We start from the raw sequence: 15,698 nt of genomic DNA, 5'->3' as shown, positions 1-15,698 counted from the left end.
CATGGCCCTGTGTGAAAAAGAAATTGCCCCCTGAACTTAATAACTGGTTGGGCCACCCTTAGCAGCAATAACTGCAATCAAGCGTTTGCGATAACTTGCAACTAGTCTTTTACAGCGCTCTGGAGGAATTTAGGCCCACTCATCTTTGCAGAATTGTTGTAATTCAGCTTTATTTGAGGGTTTTCTAGCATGAACCACCTTTTTAAGGTCATGCCACAACATCTCAATAGGATTCAGGTCAGGACTTTGACTAGGCCACTCCAAAGTCTTCATTTTGTTTTTCTTCAGCCATTCAGAGGTGGATTTGCTGGTGTGTTTTGGGTCATTGTCCTGCTGCAGCACCCAAGATCGCTTCAGCTTGAGTTGACAAACAGATGTCCGGACATTCTCCTTCAGGATTTTTTGGTAGACAGTAGAATTCATGGTTCCATCTATCACAGCAAGCCTTCCAGGTCCTGAAGCAGCAAAACAACCCCAGACCATCACACTACCACCACCATATTTTACTGTTGGTATGATGTTCTTTTCCTGAAATGCTGTGTTACTTCTACGCCAGATGTAACGGGACACGCACCTTCCAAAAAGTTCAACTTTTGTCTCGTCGGTCCACAAGGTATTTTCCCAAAAGTCTTGCCAATCATTGAGGTTTTTTTTAGCAAAATTGAGATGAGCCTTAATGTTCTTTTTGCTTAAAAGTGGTTTGCGCCTTGGATATCTGCCATGCAGACCGTTTTTGCCCAGTCTCTTTCTTATGGTGGAGTCATGAACAATGACCTTAATTGAGGCAAGTGAGGCCTGCAGTTCTTTAGCTGTTGTCCTGGGGTCTTTTGTGGCCTCTCGGATGAGTTTTCTATGCGCTCTTGGGGTAATTTTGGTCGGCCAGCCACTCCTGGGAAGGTTCATCACTGTTCCATGTTTTTGCCATGTGTGGATAATGGCTCTCACTGTGGTTCGCTGGAGTCCCAAAGCTTTAGAAATGGCTTTATAACCTTTACCAGACTGATAGATCTCAATTACAGTACTTTGTTCTCATTTGTTCCTGAATTTCTTTGGATCTTGGCATGATGTCTAGCTTTTGAGGTGCTTTTGGTCTACTTCTCTGTGTCAGATAGCTCCTATTTAAGTGATTTCTTGATTGAAACAGGTGTGGCAGTAATCAGGCCTGGGGGTGACTACAGAATTTGAACTCAGGTGTGATAAACCACAGTTAAGTTATTTTTTAACAAGGGAGGCAATCACTTTTTCACACAGGGCCATGTAGATTTGGAGTTTTTTTTCTCACTAAATAATAAAAACCATAATTTAAAACTGCATTTTGTGTTCAATTATGTTATCCTTGACTAATAGTTAATGGTTTTTGATGAGCAGAAACATTTAAGTGTGACAACCATGCAAAAGAATAAGAAATCAGGAAGGGGGCAAATAGTTTTTCACACCACTGTATGTATCCACTTCGCATCCAGACCTTGTTTTCAACTTATTGACCAGAGCAGTTTTGACAGTTTAGCTATGTCCCTATTTAATCAGAAATAACGTTATCCCTACTTATGACACAGAAATGAAATATATATTGTTTTTTTTCAAGACAAACTAGGCTTTTATTGTATGCCATTTTTTCCCTCAAACAATTTTGTTTTCTATGAATTTTAATGGGAAAACAAAGAAAAAAATAGAAAAAACATGTATTTCTCAGTTTTACCAATTCCACTTTAAAAATAAAAAGTGCTACTGTCGATAAAAAACACACATTTTGTTTGGCTATTCTTACCGCTTATCACAAAACTTAGATTATGTTCCTGTCACAATTTATGGTGAAGATATTTGATTCTGAAATAGTGCTACAAAGTGTGTTTTTCACTATGAAATGAGAAAATACAAGTATTTTTAATAGTAAAAATCAATCTCATTAGCTCAGGAAACTTATATTCCCATTCACCAATTAGTCCTGCATCAAATAGTGCCAAAAATATGCACAGGAGCAAGACCAATCCTGCACAACACTGCTTCTGCTACAAGACGTATATCTACTGACCTGTGGCTTAGATGAAGTCCCAGAGGACGTATATCTACTGACCTGTGGACGAAGTGGTTATATATATATATATATATATATATATATATATATATATATATATATATATATATATATATATATATATATATATATATTATATATATATATATATATATATATATATATATATATATATATAGTTATGGGACAACACAGCTTGTATAACACTAAGTTTCCTGTCCCATCAAAATAAATCACCACACGGCCATTAATGTCTTAACCGCTGTCAACAAAAGTGAGTACGGCCCTAAGTGAAGAATATAAAATTGTGCCAAAAAAGTCAGTATTTTCTGTGTCCGCCATTATTTTCCAGCACTGCCTTAGCTATCTTGGACATGGAATTCACTAGTGCTTCAAATTTCAATTTGAAGATGCCACACAGATGCTTAATAGGGTTAAGGTCCGGAGACCTGCTGGACCAGTCCAGCACCTTTACCCTCAGTTTCTTAAGCATGGCAGTGGTCGTTTTGGAGGTGTTTTTGGAGTCCTTATCAAGTTGGAATACTGCTCTGCGCCCCAGTTTCCGAAGGGAGGTAATTATTCCCTGCTAAGTATGTCACGGTACATGTTGGTATTCATGGTTCTCTCAATGAATAATGGCTCTTCAGTGTCGGCAGCACTCATGCAGCCCTAAACCATGACACCCTCGCCACCACAATGCTGGACTGTAGGCAAGACACACTTAGCTTGTACTCCTCACTTGGTTGCCACCACACACTCTTGACACATCTAAACCAAATACATTTATTTTGGTGTCATCAGACCACAGGACATAATTCCAGTAATCCATGTCCTTAGTCTGTGTCTTCAGCAATCTGCAGGCTTTCTTGTGCATTATGTTTAGAAGAGGCTTTGTTCTGGGACAACAGCCATGTAGACCAATAAGTGTGGTGTATGGTCTGAACTGACATTTACTGACCCCCCCCCCCCCCCCCATCCCTTCAACCTCTGCAGCAAAAACACTTCACTAGAGAGAACTAGGATTGGGTTTGACCATATACAAACACTGGGACTATAAACAGACCCTAAAAAGCCCTTCCTAAACAGTAAAGCAGTTTAACAGGACAGGTTCCACTCAAACAGGCCAAGACATGGTCGACCGAAAAAGTTGTGTCCACATGCTCAGCGTCATATCCAGAGGCTGTCTTTTGCGAGTGCTAGCAGCCTTGCTGCAGAGGTTACAAACACTGGGACTATAAACACACACCAAAAAGCCCTTCCTAAACAGTACTTCTAGTGGTGTCAGTGAATAATGGTGCACACTGCCTATGCATAAAAATGGCGCCTCATTAAAAAGATACGCTTATCGCTATTTATCGTTAGTACTGCATAATAATGGCGCACAGGGAAAAAAGAAGAAAAACGGCATACACTAACGTTATTTATCAATAGTGGCACACACTAACGTTATTTATCAATAGTGCCGTTCATTTGGGAAACAGCAGATGTTATTGTGCACAGTAACGTTATTTATCAATAGCGCCCTACATAAGCCAAACTGCAGACGTTATTTAACTGCAAAAAGGTGAATGGATTTAATGTAACACTGTCAAGGTTAGGGTTAGGCACCACTGGGGGGGGGGGGGGGGGGTCTTAGGGTCAGGCACCACCAGGGGGTCTTAGGGTTAGACACCACCAGGGGGGTGGTTAGGGTTAGGCACCACCAGGGGATCTTAGGGTTAGGCACCACCAGGGGGGGTGGTTAGGGTTAGGCACCACCAGGGGGATGGTTAGGTTTAGGCACCACCAGGGGGGGTTAGGGATAGGTACAGAGAGGGTTCTGTGTGTTAACGCTAAATAACGATAAGGCTTTAACGCTAAATAACAATAAGGCTTTAACGTTAAATAGCGATAAGCGGCAAACGGATTAGCGGCAACACCGTGCGCCATTATTCGCAGGCGCCATTTTCAGATGGATCCACTTCTAGTACCTAAAATATAACTTTTATTGGTAATCTAAAAATCATTAGAAAATGGGCCATACAATCACCACCTAACATATAGAATGGGGGGGGGGGGGGGGGGGAGGGGGAAGTTAAAGTAAACACATCAGGACTATAGAATGTGTTGCCACTAATAAATGTACTCTGTATATAACTGGTGAGGATGCCAATTGTCTCAATAGGTCATCCAAATACCGTTATGCAGAGACAAAAGGAAAAATGATATATACCTATAGTCCGTATACCTATAAGGGCTCTGACTTGGGCTATACTCTATATCACTGTCACTATGCACTGTTGAGCACTGCATTTTTTTTATTTTTCCTGATGAAGACTAAATTATGTTAATAGTCAAAACATGCTGATTTTTGAGGGGTGATCTCTTCTGCATGGGGGGATTTAGGTTATGCACAGAGACAAAGGTCTCCTCCTATCCTGCTTGCTCAGTTGCGTTTCACTATTTTTAAAGTGTTCACCGTGATTGAGGTAGAGACGAATCTTGTGCATTTTATTCATAAGGACTATAGATATATATCATTTTACCTTTTGTCTCTGGATAACGGTATTTGGATGACCTTTTGAGAAAATTGGCATCCTTACCAGTTATATACAGAGAGCGCCACTGTACATTTATTAGTGGCGACACATGCGATAGTCCTTAATGTGTTTACTTCAACTTCCCCCCATTCTATATGTTAGGTGGTGGTTGTATGGCCCATTTTCTAGATTACCAATAAAAGTTATATTTTAGGTACTGTAAGTACTGTTTAGGAAGGACTTTTTTGGGGGTGTTTATAGTCCCAGTGTTTGTAACCTCTGCAGCAAGGCTGCTAGCACTCGCAAAAGACAGCCTCTGGATATGCCGCTGAGCATGTGGACACAACTTCTTCGGCTGACCATGTCGTGGCCTGTTTGAGTGGAACCTGTCCTTTTAAACCGTTGTATGGTCTTGGCCACTATGCTGCAGCTCAGTTTTAGGGTGTGGCAATCTTATAGGTTACTTATCCAGTTTATCACAAAAGTTGAATTACCTTGTTTTTCTGCTTTCTTCCAGGTACGCCTATACAGAATGATCTCCAGGAATTCTTTGCTTTGATAAACTTTGTGAATCCAGGAATACTTGGTTCATTGTCTACTTACAGAAAAATATATGAAGAACCAATTTTAAAATTTCGTGAACCTTCAGCGGCTCAAGTGAGTATGGAAGAGGGAACTTCATTGAATGCCTAAAATGTCATGTAAGAAAAGAGAATCCTGAGGCTGGTTTCACACTGCAAAACAGCCTTCGGGGATTACTGCAATAATATGTGGTAATCCCCGTCTGGCAGCTGGCCAAGCAGGAAGTGACGCTCATTTCCTGTGGCTGAATTGATGACGTGTATTGCTAAAATAAGCTTATGCACGACACGTAAAGCTTGCGGCGGTCGTTTTAAAACAAGTGCGTCGCCATGGACTTACATGGCTTCTGGTCATTTAAAAGGTAATGCACTTTTGAGTCCTGTCCATTACATGGTGCAGGGGCTGTGAAACCACTTCAAGAGTTGCAGTTTGACGACAGCCATTCAGACCAGAGAGGCTATTTATCGCACGCTACATGACAGTTTGGTCTGTCTGGAACTCCAGTGAGTGAGCACCTGTGTGGGGTGTGCTGACAGTGCCTCTTGTACCATGGGCGTTTGTTAAACACATTGCAGGGATTTTATGAGGAACCAGCGCCGAAATGTCGTTTTCATTCTTGTTCTCTTTGGACTGATATTAATGGACTTTAAAGCGAACTTGAATTTTATTTTTTATAGCTATGTTTTATATGTACCGTACATGAAAAAAAAACTAAGCATGCTGAAATGATGTTTTTCGATAACCTTTGCAATTTATAGAGCTGAACTAAAAGCAAAAACATTACATTTACCCATCATTTTTAGCTGCATTTTTACCTAAGCTCCACCCATCAAAGAAAAAAAATTTATGTTGCTATTCACGTTGCCTAGCAACTGGGAGAGGTGCTCAGGACACAGGACAGTTGGAACTGCGTCTCATGCTCCCTGTCACTCCTTTCAACCAAAAAGATGGCTGCCCTCATGAAATCACAAACATTTGCTTGTTCTTTTAAAACAGTGTGGGTAAGAGCTTATATTACCTATCTATTTTAATTAACATAACTAATGTAACTTAATGACAGTATGTTTGTTTAGGCTGGAGTTCCTTTTTAATGGTACTTGCTTAATTGAATAGTGTTCTTGTGACCTAATAATTTGTTTTAAACTGGTGAGCTAAACTGTTTAATATGGTGCACTGTTTCATCTCCCGTTAGCTGATATTCTGTCCTATTTCTTGTTTTAGGAAGAAAAACATTTAGGAGAAGAAAGGGCTTCGGAGCTGGCCCGTCTGACAGGCCTTTTCATCCTGCGCAGAACACAGGAGGTCATCAATAAATTCCTTCCACCCAAGACTGAAAGCATCGTGTTCTGCAGGCCGTCCATGTTCCAGCTGGAGTTGTATAGAAAGCTTCTCAGCTCAGGTCTGGTGAGATCCTGTTTACAAGGGCTGGGGGAGAACAGCCCCCACCTGGTCTGCATCGGTGCTCTGAAGAAGCTGTGTAATCACCCAAGTCTTCTGTATAAGACCATCCAGGTCAGTGCTGTGTCTGTATGTAAAGCATTGTACTTACCAGTAACCTAGGCAGGGCCGGATTTGTACTCTTTACCACCCTAGGCCACTGTCATCAGCCGACCCTTTTCGGTATAGGTAGTGAGATGACCCCCTCCCCCTTCTCTCTAGTATAGGTAGCCTGATGACCCCTCCCCCCCAGTATAGGTAGCCAGAGAACTCCCTTAATTCCCCCCCCCCCCCACACACACACACACACATATTTTTCAGTATAGGTAGCCAGCTCGCCGTCACACCGCAGCAGCCATCTTTGTCACTTATTTCTCCTCCAGTGCAGAAGCTTCCTCTTCCTTTCCGTCTCCAATGCTGCCCAAGTCCATAGCCGCCCACCACAATGCAAACGTGCACAGAGAGCAAGCTGGCCACTGCACAGGCCACTGGCAGCAGAGTACCATGGTCAGGCACTCTCCTGATCTCCCTGCATTGCAGTATTGGCAAATGCTGCACCAGTTTAGCCTGCTGATTTGGTGCCCTTCCTCCTGTGGTGCCCTAGGCCATGGCCGATGTGGCCTTGGCCTAAATCCGGCCCTGAACATAGGAAGCATGACAGCAGATCATGCAACCTTGAGAGGAAGCTGACAGAGAGGAGTATAATCTCTCTCTTCCTTCCCTCCCTCAGGCCACCCTCCTTTGTTCCTCCAATAGTTGCTATCTCCCTTCTCCCACCCCTGCAGAGATGCACAGTGGTGGTACTCACAAGTATCTTGGCTCCGTCAGCGCTGGGCTCAGTCTGAGCTCCTCTGCTGTTGCCATTTTCTCTTGCTGCGCCTCCTTCACTTGCTGCCCCTTTGCTTTCTAAAAACAGAAAGTATTTGCGATAATTCAGGTTGGCGTGAGCTCCGAGATGTCTCCCAGTGCATCACTGCTGAAATATGCAAATTATCCATTGTCGTCCCTGGAAGCTAGCCATACCTCCAGATACGCTCGAATGAAATGATGTATCAGCTTGTTAATATTACAGAGCCACAATAATCCAACATGCATACAGACTGTTTCAGATTGATGGATCCTCATCAGTGCATGGCATGGATTAATGTGGCTCTATGGGGTAGGACTTGAAACACCCAGAGCTACAGATTACCCAGCAAGCTTATGGTGAACCAGAACTCTGGGTTAAATTATGGACTGGACAAAGTGATGATTTAGTACCTTTAGAACAAAGACTGAAGAAGACTTATTAGCCAAAAGATTATTCCATTAATTCTAAGTTGGCCAATAAATGGTATCATTCTGATTCAAAATTGATTGCTTGTACATCCAGCAATATGTTCACATTATTTAACAGTAGTGCAAACTTGTAACCATGGTTCCTTCTTCCCCAGGAGAAGAGTGGGAATCCAAACCAGCAGGAGCAAAGCTTTTATGAAGGTTTAGGTGATCTGTTTCCACATAATTATAATACTGAGGAACTTTGTGAGTCGGGAAAACTTCAGGTTTTAATGAAACTGTTGTCAGCCATACAAGTGCAAAGTCCATCTGAGAGGTAGGTATATAAAGCTGGTCTGCATTTAACCACTTTGCATCCAGACCTGGTTTCCCACTTATGGACCAGAGCAGTTTCGACTAGGCTTTCATTGCATGCCATTTTTTCCCCTCGAACAATTTTGTTTTCTATGAATTTTAGTGAAAAAAAAAAGGAAAAAAATAGAAAAAACACATTTCTCAGTTTTAACAATTCCAGTTTAAAAATAAAAAGTGCTACTGTAGGTAAAAACCACAAATTTTGTTTGGCTATTTTTTCCATTTATCACAAAACTTAGATTATGTTCCAATCACAATTTATGATGAAGATATTTGATTCTGAAATAATGCTACAGAGTGTATTTTTCACTATACGCACCGGATAAAGCAACTTTTGACCAAGAACTTTCAAGATCAATGCGTTCGTCCAATTTCGATGCAATAACAATAGAATCGCCGATCGTGCAGACATATTGCAGCACCGATTTTCATCTGATTCAATAAAATTATTGAATCGGATGGTCGATTGGGTGGCAAAATCTGTAGATGTGTGGGCACCTTTAGTGCTGAATGAAAAAACGGACATGATAATTTAACGTTTAAAGGGAACCTGAGACGAATACTGTCCCAGCATTTATACTTTCTTGGGGCTTCCTCCAGCCCCCCTCAGGCCGCTCGGACCCTTGCTGTCTCCCTGGGCCGCTCCTGCCCCCCGCTGGTTGGCCCGGTACATTGGCTCAGCTGCTTTTCATCCATGGTCGGGAGTGTTCTGCGTCTGCTCTGTACTACCACAAGACCGCAACCTGGGCCTGAGCGAGGCCGGGCTGTGTATGTCCGACGAAGAGCGACTGAGCCACAGTACAGGGCCATCCAGCGGGGGACCGGAGTGGCCCGGGGAGAGGGGGAAGGACTGAACGGTACACTTTGACTTTAGGTTGTATTTGTATACTATATGTAAATACATGACCAGTATTTAATGTGCTTTACAGGGTAGTCCTTGTATCAAATTATACTCAGACACTAAACTTACTGCAAGCTGTGTGCCAGCAGCATAACTACAAGTGCACCAGGCTGGATGGACAGACTCCAGTCAACCAAAGGCAGCACATTGTGGATGGATTTAACAGCAGGTACACCTCAGACTTCATCTTCTTGCTGAGCTCCAAAGCTGGCGGTGTGGGCTTAAACCTGATTGGTGCATCTCATTTAATCCTGTATGACATAGACTGGAATCCCGCCAATGACATTCAGGTATGTAGGATCTGTTTTACTTCCTATTGCTGTGTTAATACACAAAAAACTAAATTTACACCAAGTAGACTGCCACTCACAAGACCGTAAAATTCACTTTTCTGTGTTAAAATCTGTAAGAACACTGGTATGCCCCAACACCCCTAGCTATTAAAACCCCCAGAACTGCACTGAATCACACATAAGGAGCGCTCCCTAAATTGTCCACACACATACACACCACACTCATCAAGATGGGACTGACCGATCCATATAATGGGATGAGATAGGGCTTGTTGCAGGGTTCACACTATGTCAATGGCACTTTATAAACAGCTACTCCTGAGGTAACTAAAGAATTCTGTTTAGTACTGCAGCACAGTGTAACAGTTCATATAGCTGGATGTTTCAGCAACTGAAAACCATAGCATTTGTCTGACCGTAGTTAGTCCAATGATCAATGCCAGCAATTTTCCAATTCTTCCCATGTCATAGTTCACCAAAGCGCTGGCTATAGCTCAGCTTCACAATGCCAAATTTACCTCCTCGCTGCGTCACTTAAAGAGGAACTCCAGTGAAAATAATGTAATAAAAAAGTGCTTCATTTTTACAATAATTATGTATAAATGATTGTCAGTGTAAAATCTTTTAAATCCCTGATTTACATTCTTACATGGTGACATTTTTACTGTTGGCAAGTGATGTAGCTGCTGCATGCTTTTTTGGCAGTTGGAATCAGTTGTAAACAGCTATTTCCCACAATGCAACAAGGTTCACAGACAGGAAACTGCCAGAAGTACCTCGGTACTCAGAGCTTCTTGTGGGAGGGGTTTTACCACAATATCAGTCATACAGCGCCCCCTGATGATCTGTTTGTGAAAAGGAATAGATTTCTCATGTAAAAGGGGGTACCAGCTACTGATTGGGATAAAGTTTAATTCTTGGTCGGAGTTTCTCTTTAAAGCTACCTCTCCTCAACAAGAGATTCTGATTATAGTAGTCCTTGCTAGGAATACACAGTAGAGTTCCCACTTATGCTGGCTATCTGCTCAGCTATACATGTCTGCTATTGTTTGCATAGCACATTGTTGTTACCTCCTCCCTGCCAGAGCTTTATTCTAGTAACTCCTTGCTGCGGCGTCCCGCAGCTTACAGGTTACCGCCGAGGATTGTCGGTTTGCCTGAAGACATTAAGCCATGCGTTCCCCCTGCAGGCGCTCGGGTCGCTCCTTGGATCCAGCCCGTAGGCCTGGCCCACGCTGTGTTAATACAATGACAACATCACATTCTATGTTATTCATCATTTCACCATGTATGAAAGTCGACCTAGCCTGATTTATTTATTACTCATATGTATATGTTAAATATATACAGTATTTTTTACGCTCATCAATCTATTGGTGTCAATACTTGCACCAAAAGCAACCGAAGGTCTTTAAAGGATGCATCCAGGCTTTAAAAAAAAAAAGATTCACTTACCTGGGCTTCCTCCAGCCCGTGGCAGCCGTCCTGTGCCCTCGCTGCAGCTCCGGTGGCTCCCGGTCTTCTCCGCTGGCAGAGCTGAGCTCGCCAGATCGGGTTCTGGGTCGGCTTCTTCTGCGCTCCACTGAGCGGGTCACGTGGTCTTTCTGACTTCATAAGGACGGTACTGCGCAGGCACAGAACTACTGCACCTGCGCAGTACCGTCCTGATGACGCCAGAGAGACAATGTGACCCGCGCGGTGGAGCGCAGAAGAAGCCGACCCGGAAACAGATATGGCGAGGTCGGCTGCGCCAGCGGAGAAGACCGGGAGCCACTGGAGCTGCGGAGAGGGCACAGGACGGCTGCTACGGGCTGGAAGAAGCCCCAGGTAAGTGAATTTTTTTTTTAATTTGCTTGGATCACTCCTTAAAGAACAACTAAAACGAGAAGTATATGGAAGCTGCCATATTTATTTCCTGTTAAGCAATACCAGTTGCCTGGCAGCCCTGCTGGTCTATTTGACTGCAGTAGTGGCTGAGTAACACCAGAAACAAGCATGCAACTAATCTTGCCAGATCTGACAATACTGTTAGAAACACTTGATCTGCTGCATGCTTGTTCAGGGTCTGTGGCTAAAAGTGTTAGAGGCAGAGGATCAGAAGGATAGCCAGGCAACTGGTATTGTTTAAAAAGAAATAAATATGGCAGCCTCCATTTCCCTCTCGCTACAGTTGTCCTTTAAGTCACGCTCACAAGTACCCACACCCTAGTGCCACTTGAAGGTGTTTTGGGGGTTTATATTCTCTACAGCCTTACAGCCTCCCTGCATTTTTTTGGTTTGAAAAAGAAGGCAGTAGATAGCTGGCCCTTGTTAATGTGGGCTTCTACTTATGAAAACCCTAAGGCCTATTTTCCATGGGCAGCTGAAGGCGGAATTCACCGCCTGTCAGCTGCTCCTATCAGCATTGGACAGGCACGCTGCACCTGAGCACAGCAGTTGCCATCCTAAGATGCAGCATGAGACTTTTTTTTTTACAAGCCAAGGTAAGAATGCCGCATGTTATGCTTGCTTCTTTTAGGATCGGGTGAGGATACCAGTGTAGTTAGGGGGAGGGGTTAATGAGCGCAGGCGCTTGCTAGCACACACCATGTGCTCCCACTTCAACCTCCCAGCAGGAGTATCTATGTCCAGGTATATAAACACATGTAAACACTTGGTTCTGTCTTCTATTTTTAGAACACACTATCTCCGTATCTCCATCTTGTGGCCAAAAAGTAAAACCACATCCAAATACCCTATTATACACCTTCCCATAGAAAAAATGAAATACATTTTCATTATTTTTAAAAACCCTTAGAGGTGAAGTAGTTAAAAGCCACAGACTAATGTTCACATTGTTAATTTTCACAGGGGTTCTGCAATTATGTGAATATACTGTAGTTGATAGTAATCAGCACAGAACTGTAAATGAACAATTCTCACATTGCTTACTGCCACTATACTTGGATAATGTCCTTGACTTGTAATATACACACTGTCTGTCCTCGTATTGTTTTTGTTTGCGTTTGTTAAGCAACTGCCAAGACAAATTCCTTGTAGGTGCAAACTTACTTGGCGAAATAAAATTGATTCTGATTCTAATAAAGTGGTTTGCAGTGCATTGTTGATTTTAGACCCATTTTAGTAATGTGACGCACACAGTTTGTGGAGGAAAAGCTGTTAGTCTCTCAATATCCATAGTAAACGTCAATTTGTACTTTTAAACTGTCCCTTTGTACACCTTCTCTGCCTTGTGCAGATCACTTTCATCACTGAAGATTAGGAACAAGCTAACCATGGGCCTGGTTGCTTAACCACACTTATATATATATGTGCACTAACACTTCAAAAAAGACTTTTTATTGTAAAACCATACTCTGTACTCACAGTTCCCAAAGTTATAAACGGAGCAAGTTTTTTTGTTATAAGGAAGGTTGGTTTATTTAACCAATCCTTAAAGGGCAACTGAAGCGAGAGATATGTGGAGGCTGCCATATATAGTTCCTTGTAAAGGAGTACTGTAGGGGGAAAAATGGTCCCCCAAAGACGTCCTGTGCCCGCGCAGCCACTCACCGATGTCCAGTCCCTGCCTCTGATTCACTTACTGAATTTGTGAATTTAAAGTCGGAAAACCACTGTGCCTGCGCGCCTGTGTCCTCCCTCCCGCTGACGTCACCAAAAGTGTATTGCATAGGCCTACTACGGTCTGCGCTTGCGCAGTTCGCTCCTGGTGATGTTAGCGGGAGCGACGACACAGCCACGCAGGAGGAGTGGTTTTCTGACTTTAAGGTTGGAAATTCCGGAAGTGAACCAGAGGTGGGGCCGGAGCATCAGTGAGTGGCTGCGCGGGCACAATACATCTGCAGGGGACCATTAGAAGCCCCGAGTAAGTTCAACTCTTTTTTTTCCCTCTACCCCCCTGCAGTAGTTCTTTAAACAATGCAAATTTCCTGGCTATCTTGCTGATCCTCTGCTTCTAATACTTTTAGCCATAAAACCCTGAACAAGCATGCAGGTGTTTCTGGCATTGTTGTCAGATCTGACAAGATGCTTGTTTTTGGTGTTATTCAGACACTACTACAGCACTGCCACACAGATCAGAATACTAGAAACTGGTATTGTTTAAAAGGAATTAAACATGGCAGCTTCCATATTCTTCTCACTTCAGTTGTCCTTTAAAGGAAACCCGAGGTGAGAAGGATATAGAGACTGACATGTTTGTTTCCTTTTAAATAATACAAATACACCTTGCCTGCCTGTCCTGCGGATCCATTGTCTCTAATACTTTAAGCCATAGACCCTGAACAAGCATGCAGATCAGATGTCTATGAAAAATCTGACAAGATTAGCTGCATGCCTTTTTCAGGCGTGTGCCTCAGACACTACTGACCAGAAAAATAAGCAGGACTGCCAGGCAAGTGGTATTGTTTAAAAGGAAATAAATATGGCAGCTTCCATAAGTTTCACACCTAGGGTTGCATGCATAAACTTCAGCCAGCAGGTGGCACTGCTGTTGCATTCTCTGTGTAGCATGCACTGTAGATTCACTACACAATTCAGTCAGTTTCACGTTGTTCATAGCTAAGTTATTTACATAAGAGTATGACTCTATGGCCTACTCCATGTCACATGTCTTAGCAAGCTGAAAGCATAGTTTGTGTAGCTCTTTATCGGGGTCATTAAAGTGTAACCATATAGTACATTCAAAAGGTATTTAGACACCCTTTTTGTTGTGGTGTTTCACTCTCATGCTAAGCTCACATAAATTAATAATAAATTATATTTCCTTAATAAAGCTACACATAATAACTTATGAAGACATGAAAAAACCACGCCTACACACAATCCTGTTTCCGAGCTTTAAAGGCAAATTTTCAACCTTATTGCTTGGTTTCTGTTACTAGACCTTAGAAGCAGTTTGCCTTTCCTCAATATTTCCAATCGATTGGATTTATTACATTTATACTCGACAATCAGTAATCTATAGAAATATCTCGGTAGAATGAGATACACCAGGGCTTAACCACAAATTACAGTTCAGTTTGTTTGTTTGCTCTTTTAATTAGCAAAAATCGCCAAATTCTGTTTTCGCTGTGTCAGTTTAGGCTATTATGTTGCTTGATAACGGAAATATATAGTTTAAAATTATTATGTTACTGTTATAACATTTCTTTTTCAGGCAATGGCCCGCGTTTGGAGAGATGGTCAGAAGCACACCGTCCACATCTACCGTCTCCTGACCACAGGTGAGAGCGCTCTTTTTGTAAAGCATGTGTATACAATGCTGCTTGAGTTACTCTCCCATACAGTATACACACAAAAGGATGCCTTACTTTTTTTTAACTCATTCTTTATGGGGTGGTGGGGGGGGGGGTCTCATTGTTCAAACTACAACTTGTGATTAGACACAGATGAAGGGTAATTAGTCAGGCTAAACTCTCTAAATACATACTGGGTGCATTTCCTTCTGTCCTATGCAGGAGTTCAGGTCCACTTAAAAAGAAACCCAAGACAACAATTACGAACACTGCACAGTAGAAGACACTTCTAAGTATTTGCAGATACCTCAGATTTTGAAAACTGGTTTCAGATTGGATAGTGAAACAACTGGATTAAACATAACTCTCCATCCCATCATGTCAAGACTGTATCTAGAATCATAGAGCTTTCTGGTTGCAGAGAAAAGGTGCTAACGTTTGTTTCTTGCTTTGTGCAGCGCCACAAAATATGTTGGTGCTTTATGAATCAATAATAATAATGTCACCACCTGTGTTAGGTACTGTACCGCTTACTGTTTGTTACTAGTAAGAGATGGTGATGGTGAAATTGTGCTTCAGCCAACATTGGCATCCTCTGGCCATTTTACAAAATCAATTCCCAGCATGTCCCAGACAAGCATTTGCCTGCTATGTATGTAGCTGGTCCATGGTAAGTGTATTCAGGGAAAATATTTAAGGCTTCATTTACATAGTCGGATTGCCAACGGGCAACCTATAGTGCAGTGCCCGCTCCGATGGTGCGTTGTGGTCCAGGTTGTTCTGAGTCTGGAGCAGTGCAGTGCCCGCTCTGATGGTGCGTTGTGGTCCAGGTTGGTCAAGGTCCAGAGTGTACAGTGCAGTGTCCGCTCCGATGGTGCGTTGTGGTCCAGGTTGGTCAAGGTCCGGAGTGTACAGTGCAGTGTCTGCTGCAATGGTGCGTTGTAGTCCGGTTGGTCGGAGTCCGGAGCGTACAGTGCAGTGTCCATTCTGATGGTGCGTTGTGATCCAGGTTGTCCGGAGTGTACAGTGCAGTGTCCGCTCTGATGGTGCATTGTGGTCTGG

General features: G+C 42.8%; 1 protein-coding gene across 3 annotated transcripts in view; it reads left to right on the top strand.

Annotated features, from left to right (window-relative positions):
• RAD54B (RAD54 homolog B) overlaps positions 1-15,698 on the top strand; it is a 114,626-nt gene that overhangs the window by 88,246 nt on the left and 10,682 nt on the right. For all 3 annotated transcript variants that reach the window (XM_068237663.1, XM_068237664.1, XM_068237665.1), the window contains 5 exons: positions 5,072-5,211; positions 6,358-6,648; positions 8,007-8,167; positions 9,135-9,396; positions 14,558-14,624. In XM_068237663.1, the coding sequence (XP_068093764.1) occupies positions 5,072-5,211; positions 6,358-6,648; positions 8,007-8,167; positions 9,135-9,396; positions 14,558-14,624 (921 nt within the window). The remainder of the gene's footprint in view (positions 1-5,071; positions 5,212-6,357; positions 6,649-8,006; positions 8,168-9,134; positions 9,397-14,557; positions 14,625-15,698) is intronic.

The sequence above is a fragment of the Hyperolius riggenbachi genome, chromosome 5 (assembly GCF_040937935.1).
Source record: "Hyperolius riggenbachi isolate aHypRig1 chromosome 5, aHypRig1.pri, whole genome shotgun sequence".
Taxonomy (NCBI): Eukaryota; Metazoa; Chordata; class Amphibia; order Anura; family Hyperoliidae; genus Hyperolius; species Hyperolius riggenbachi.
This window is presented reverse-complemented; position numbering and strand designations above follow the sequence as displayed.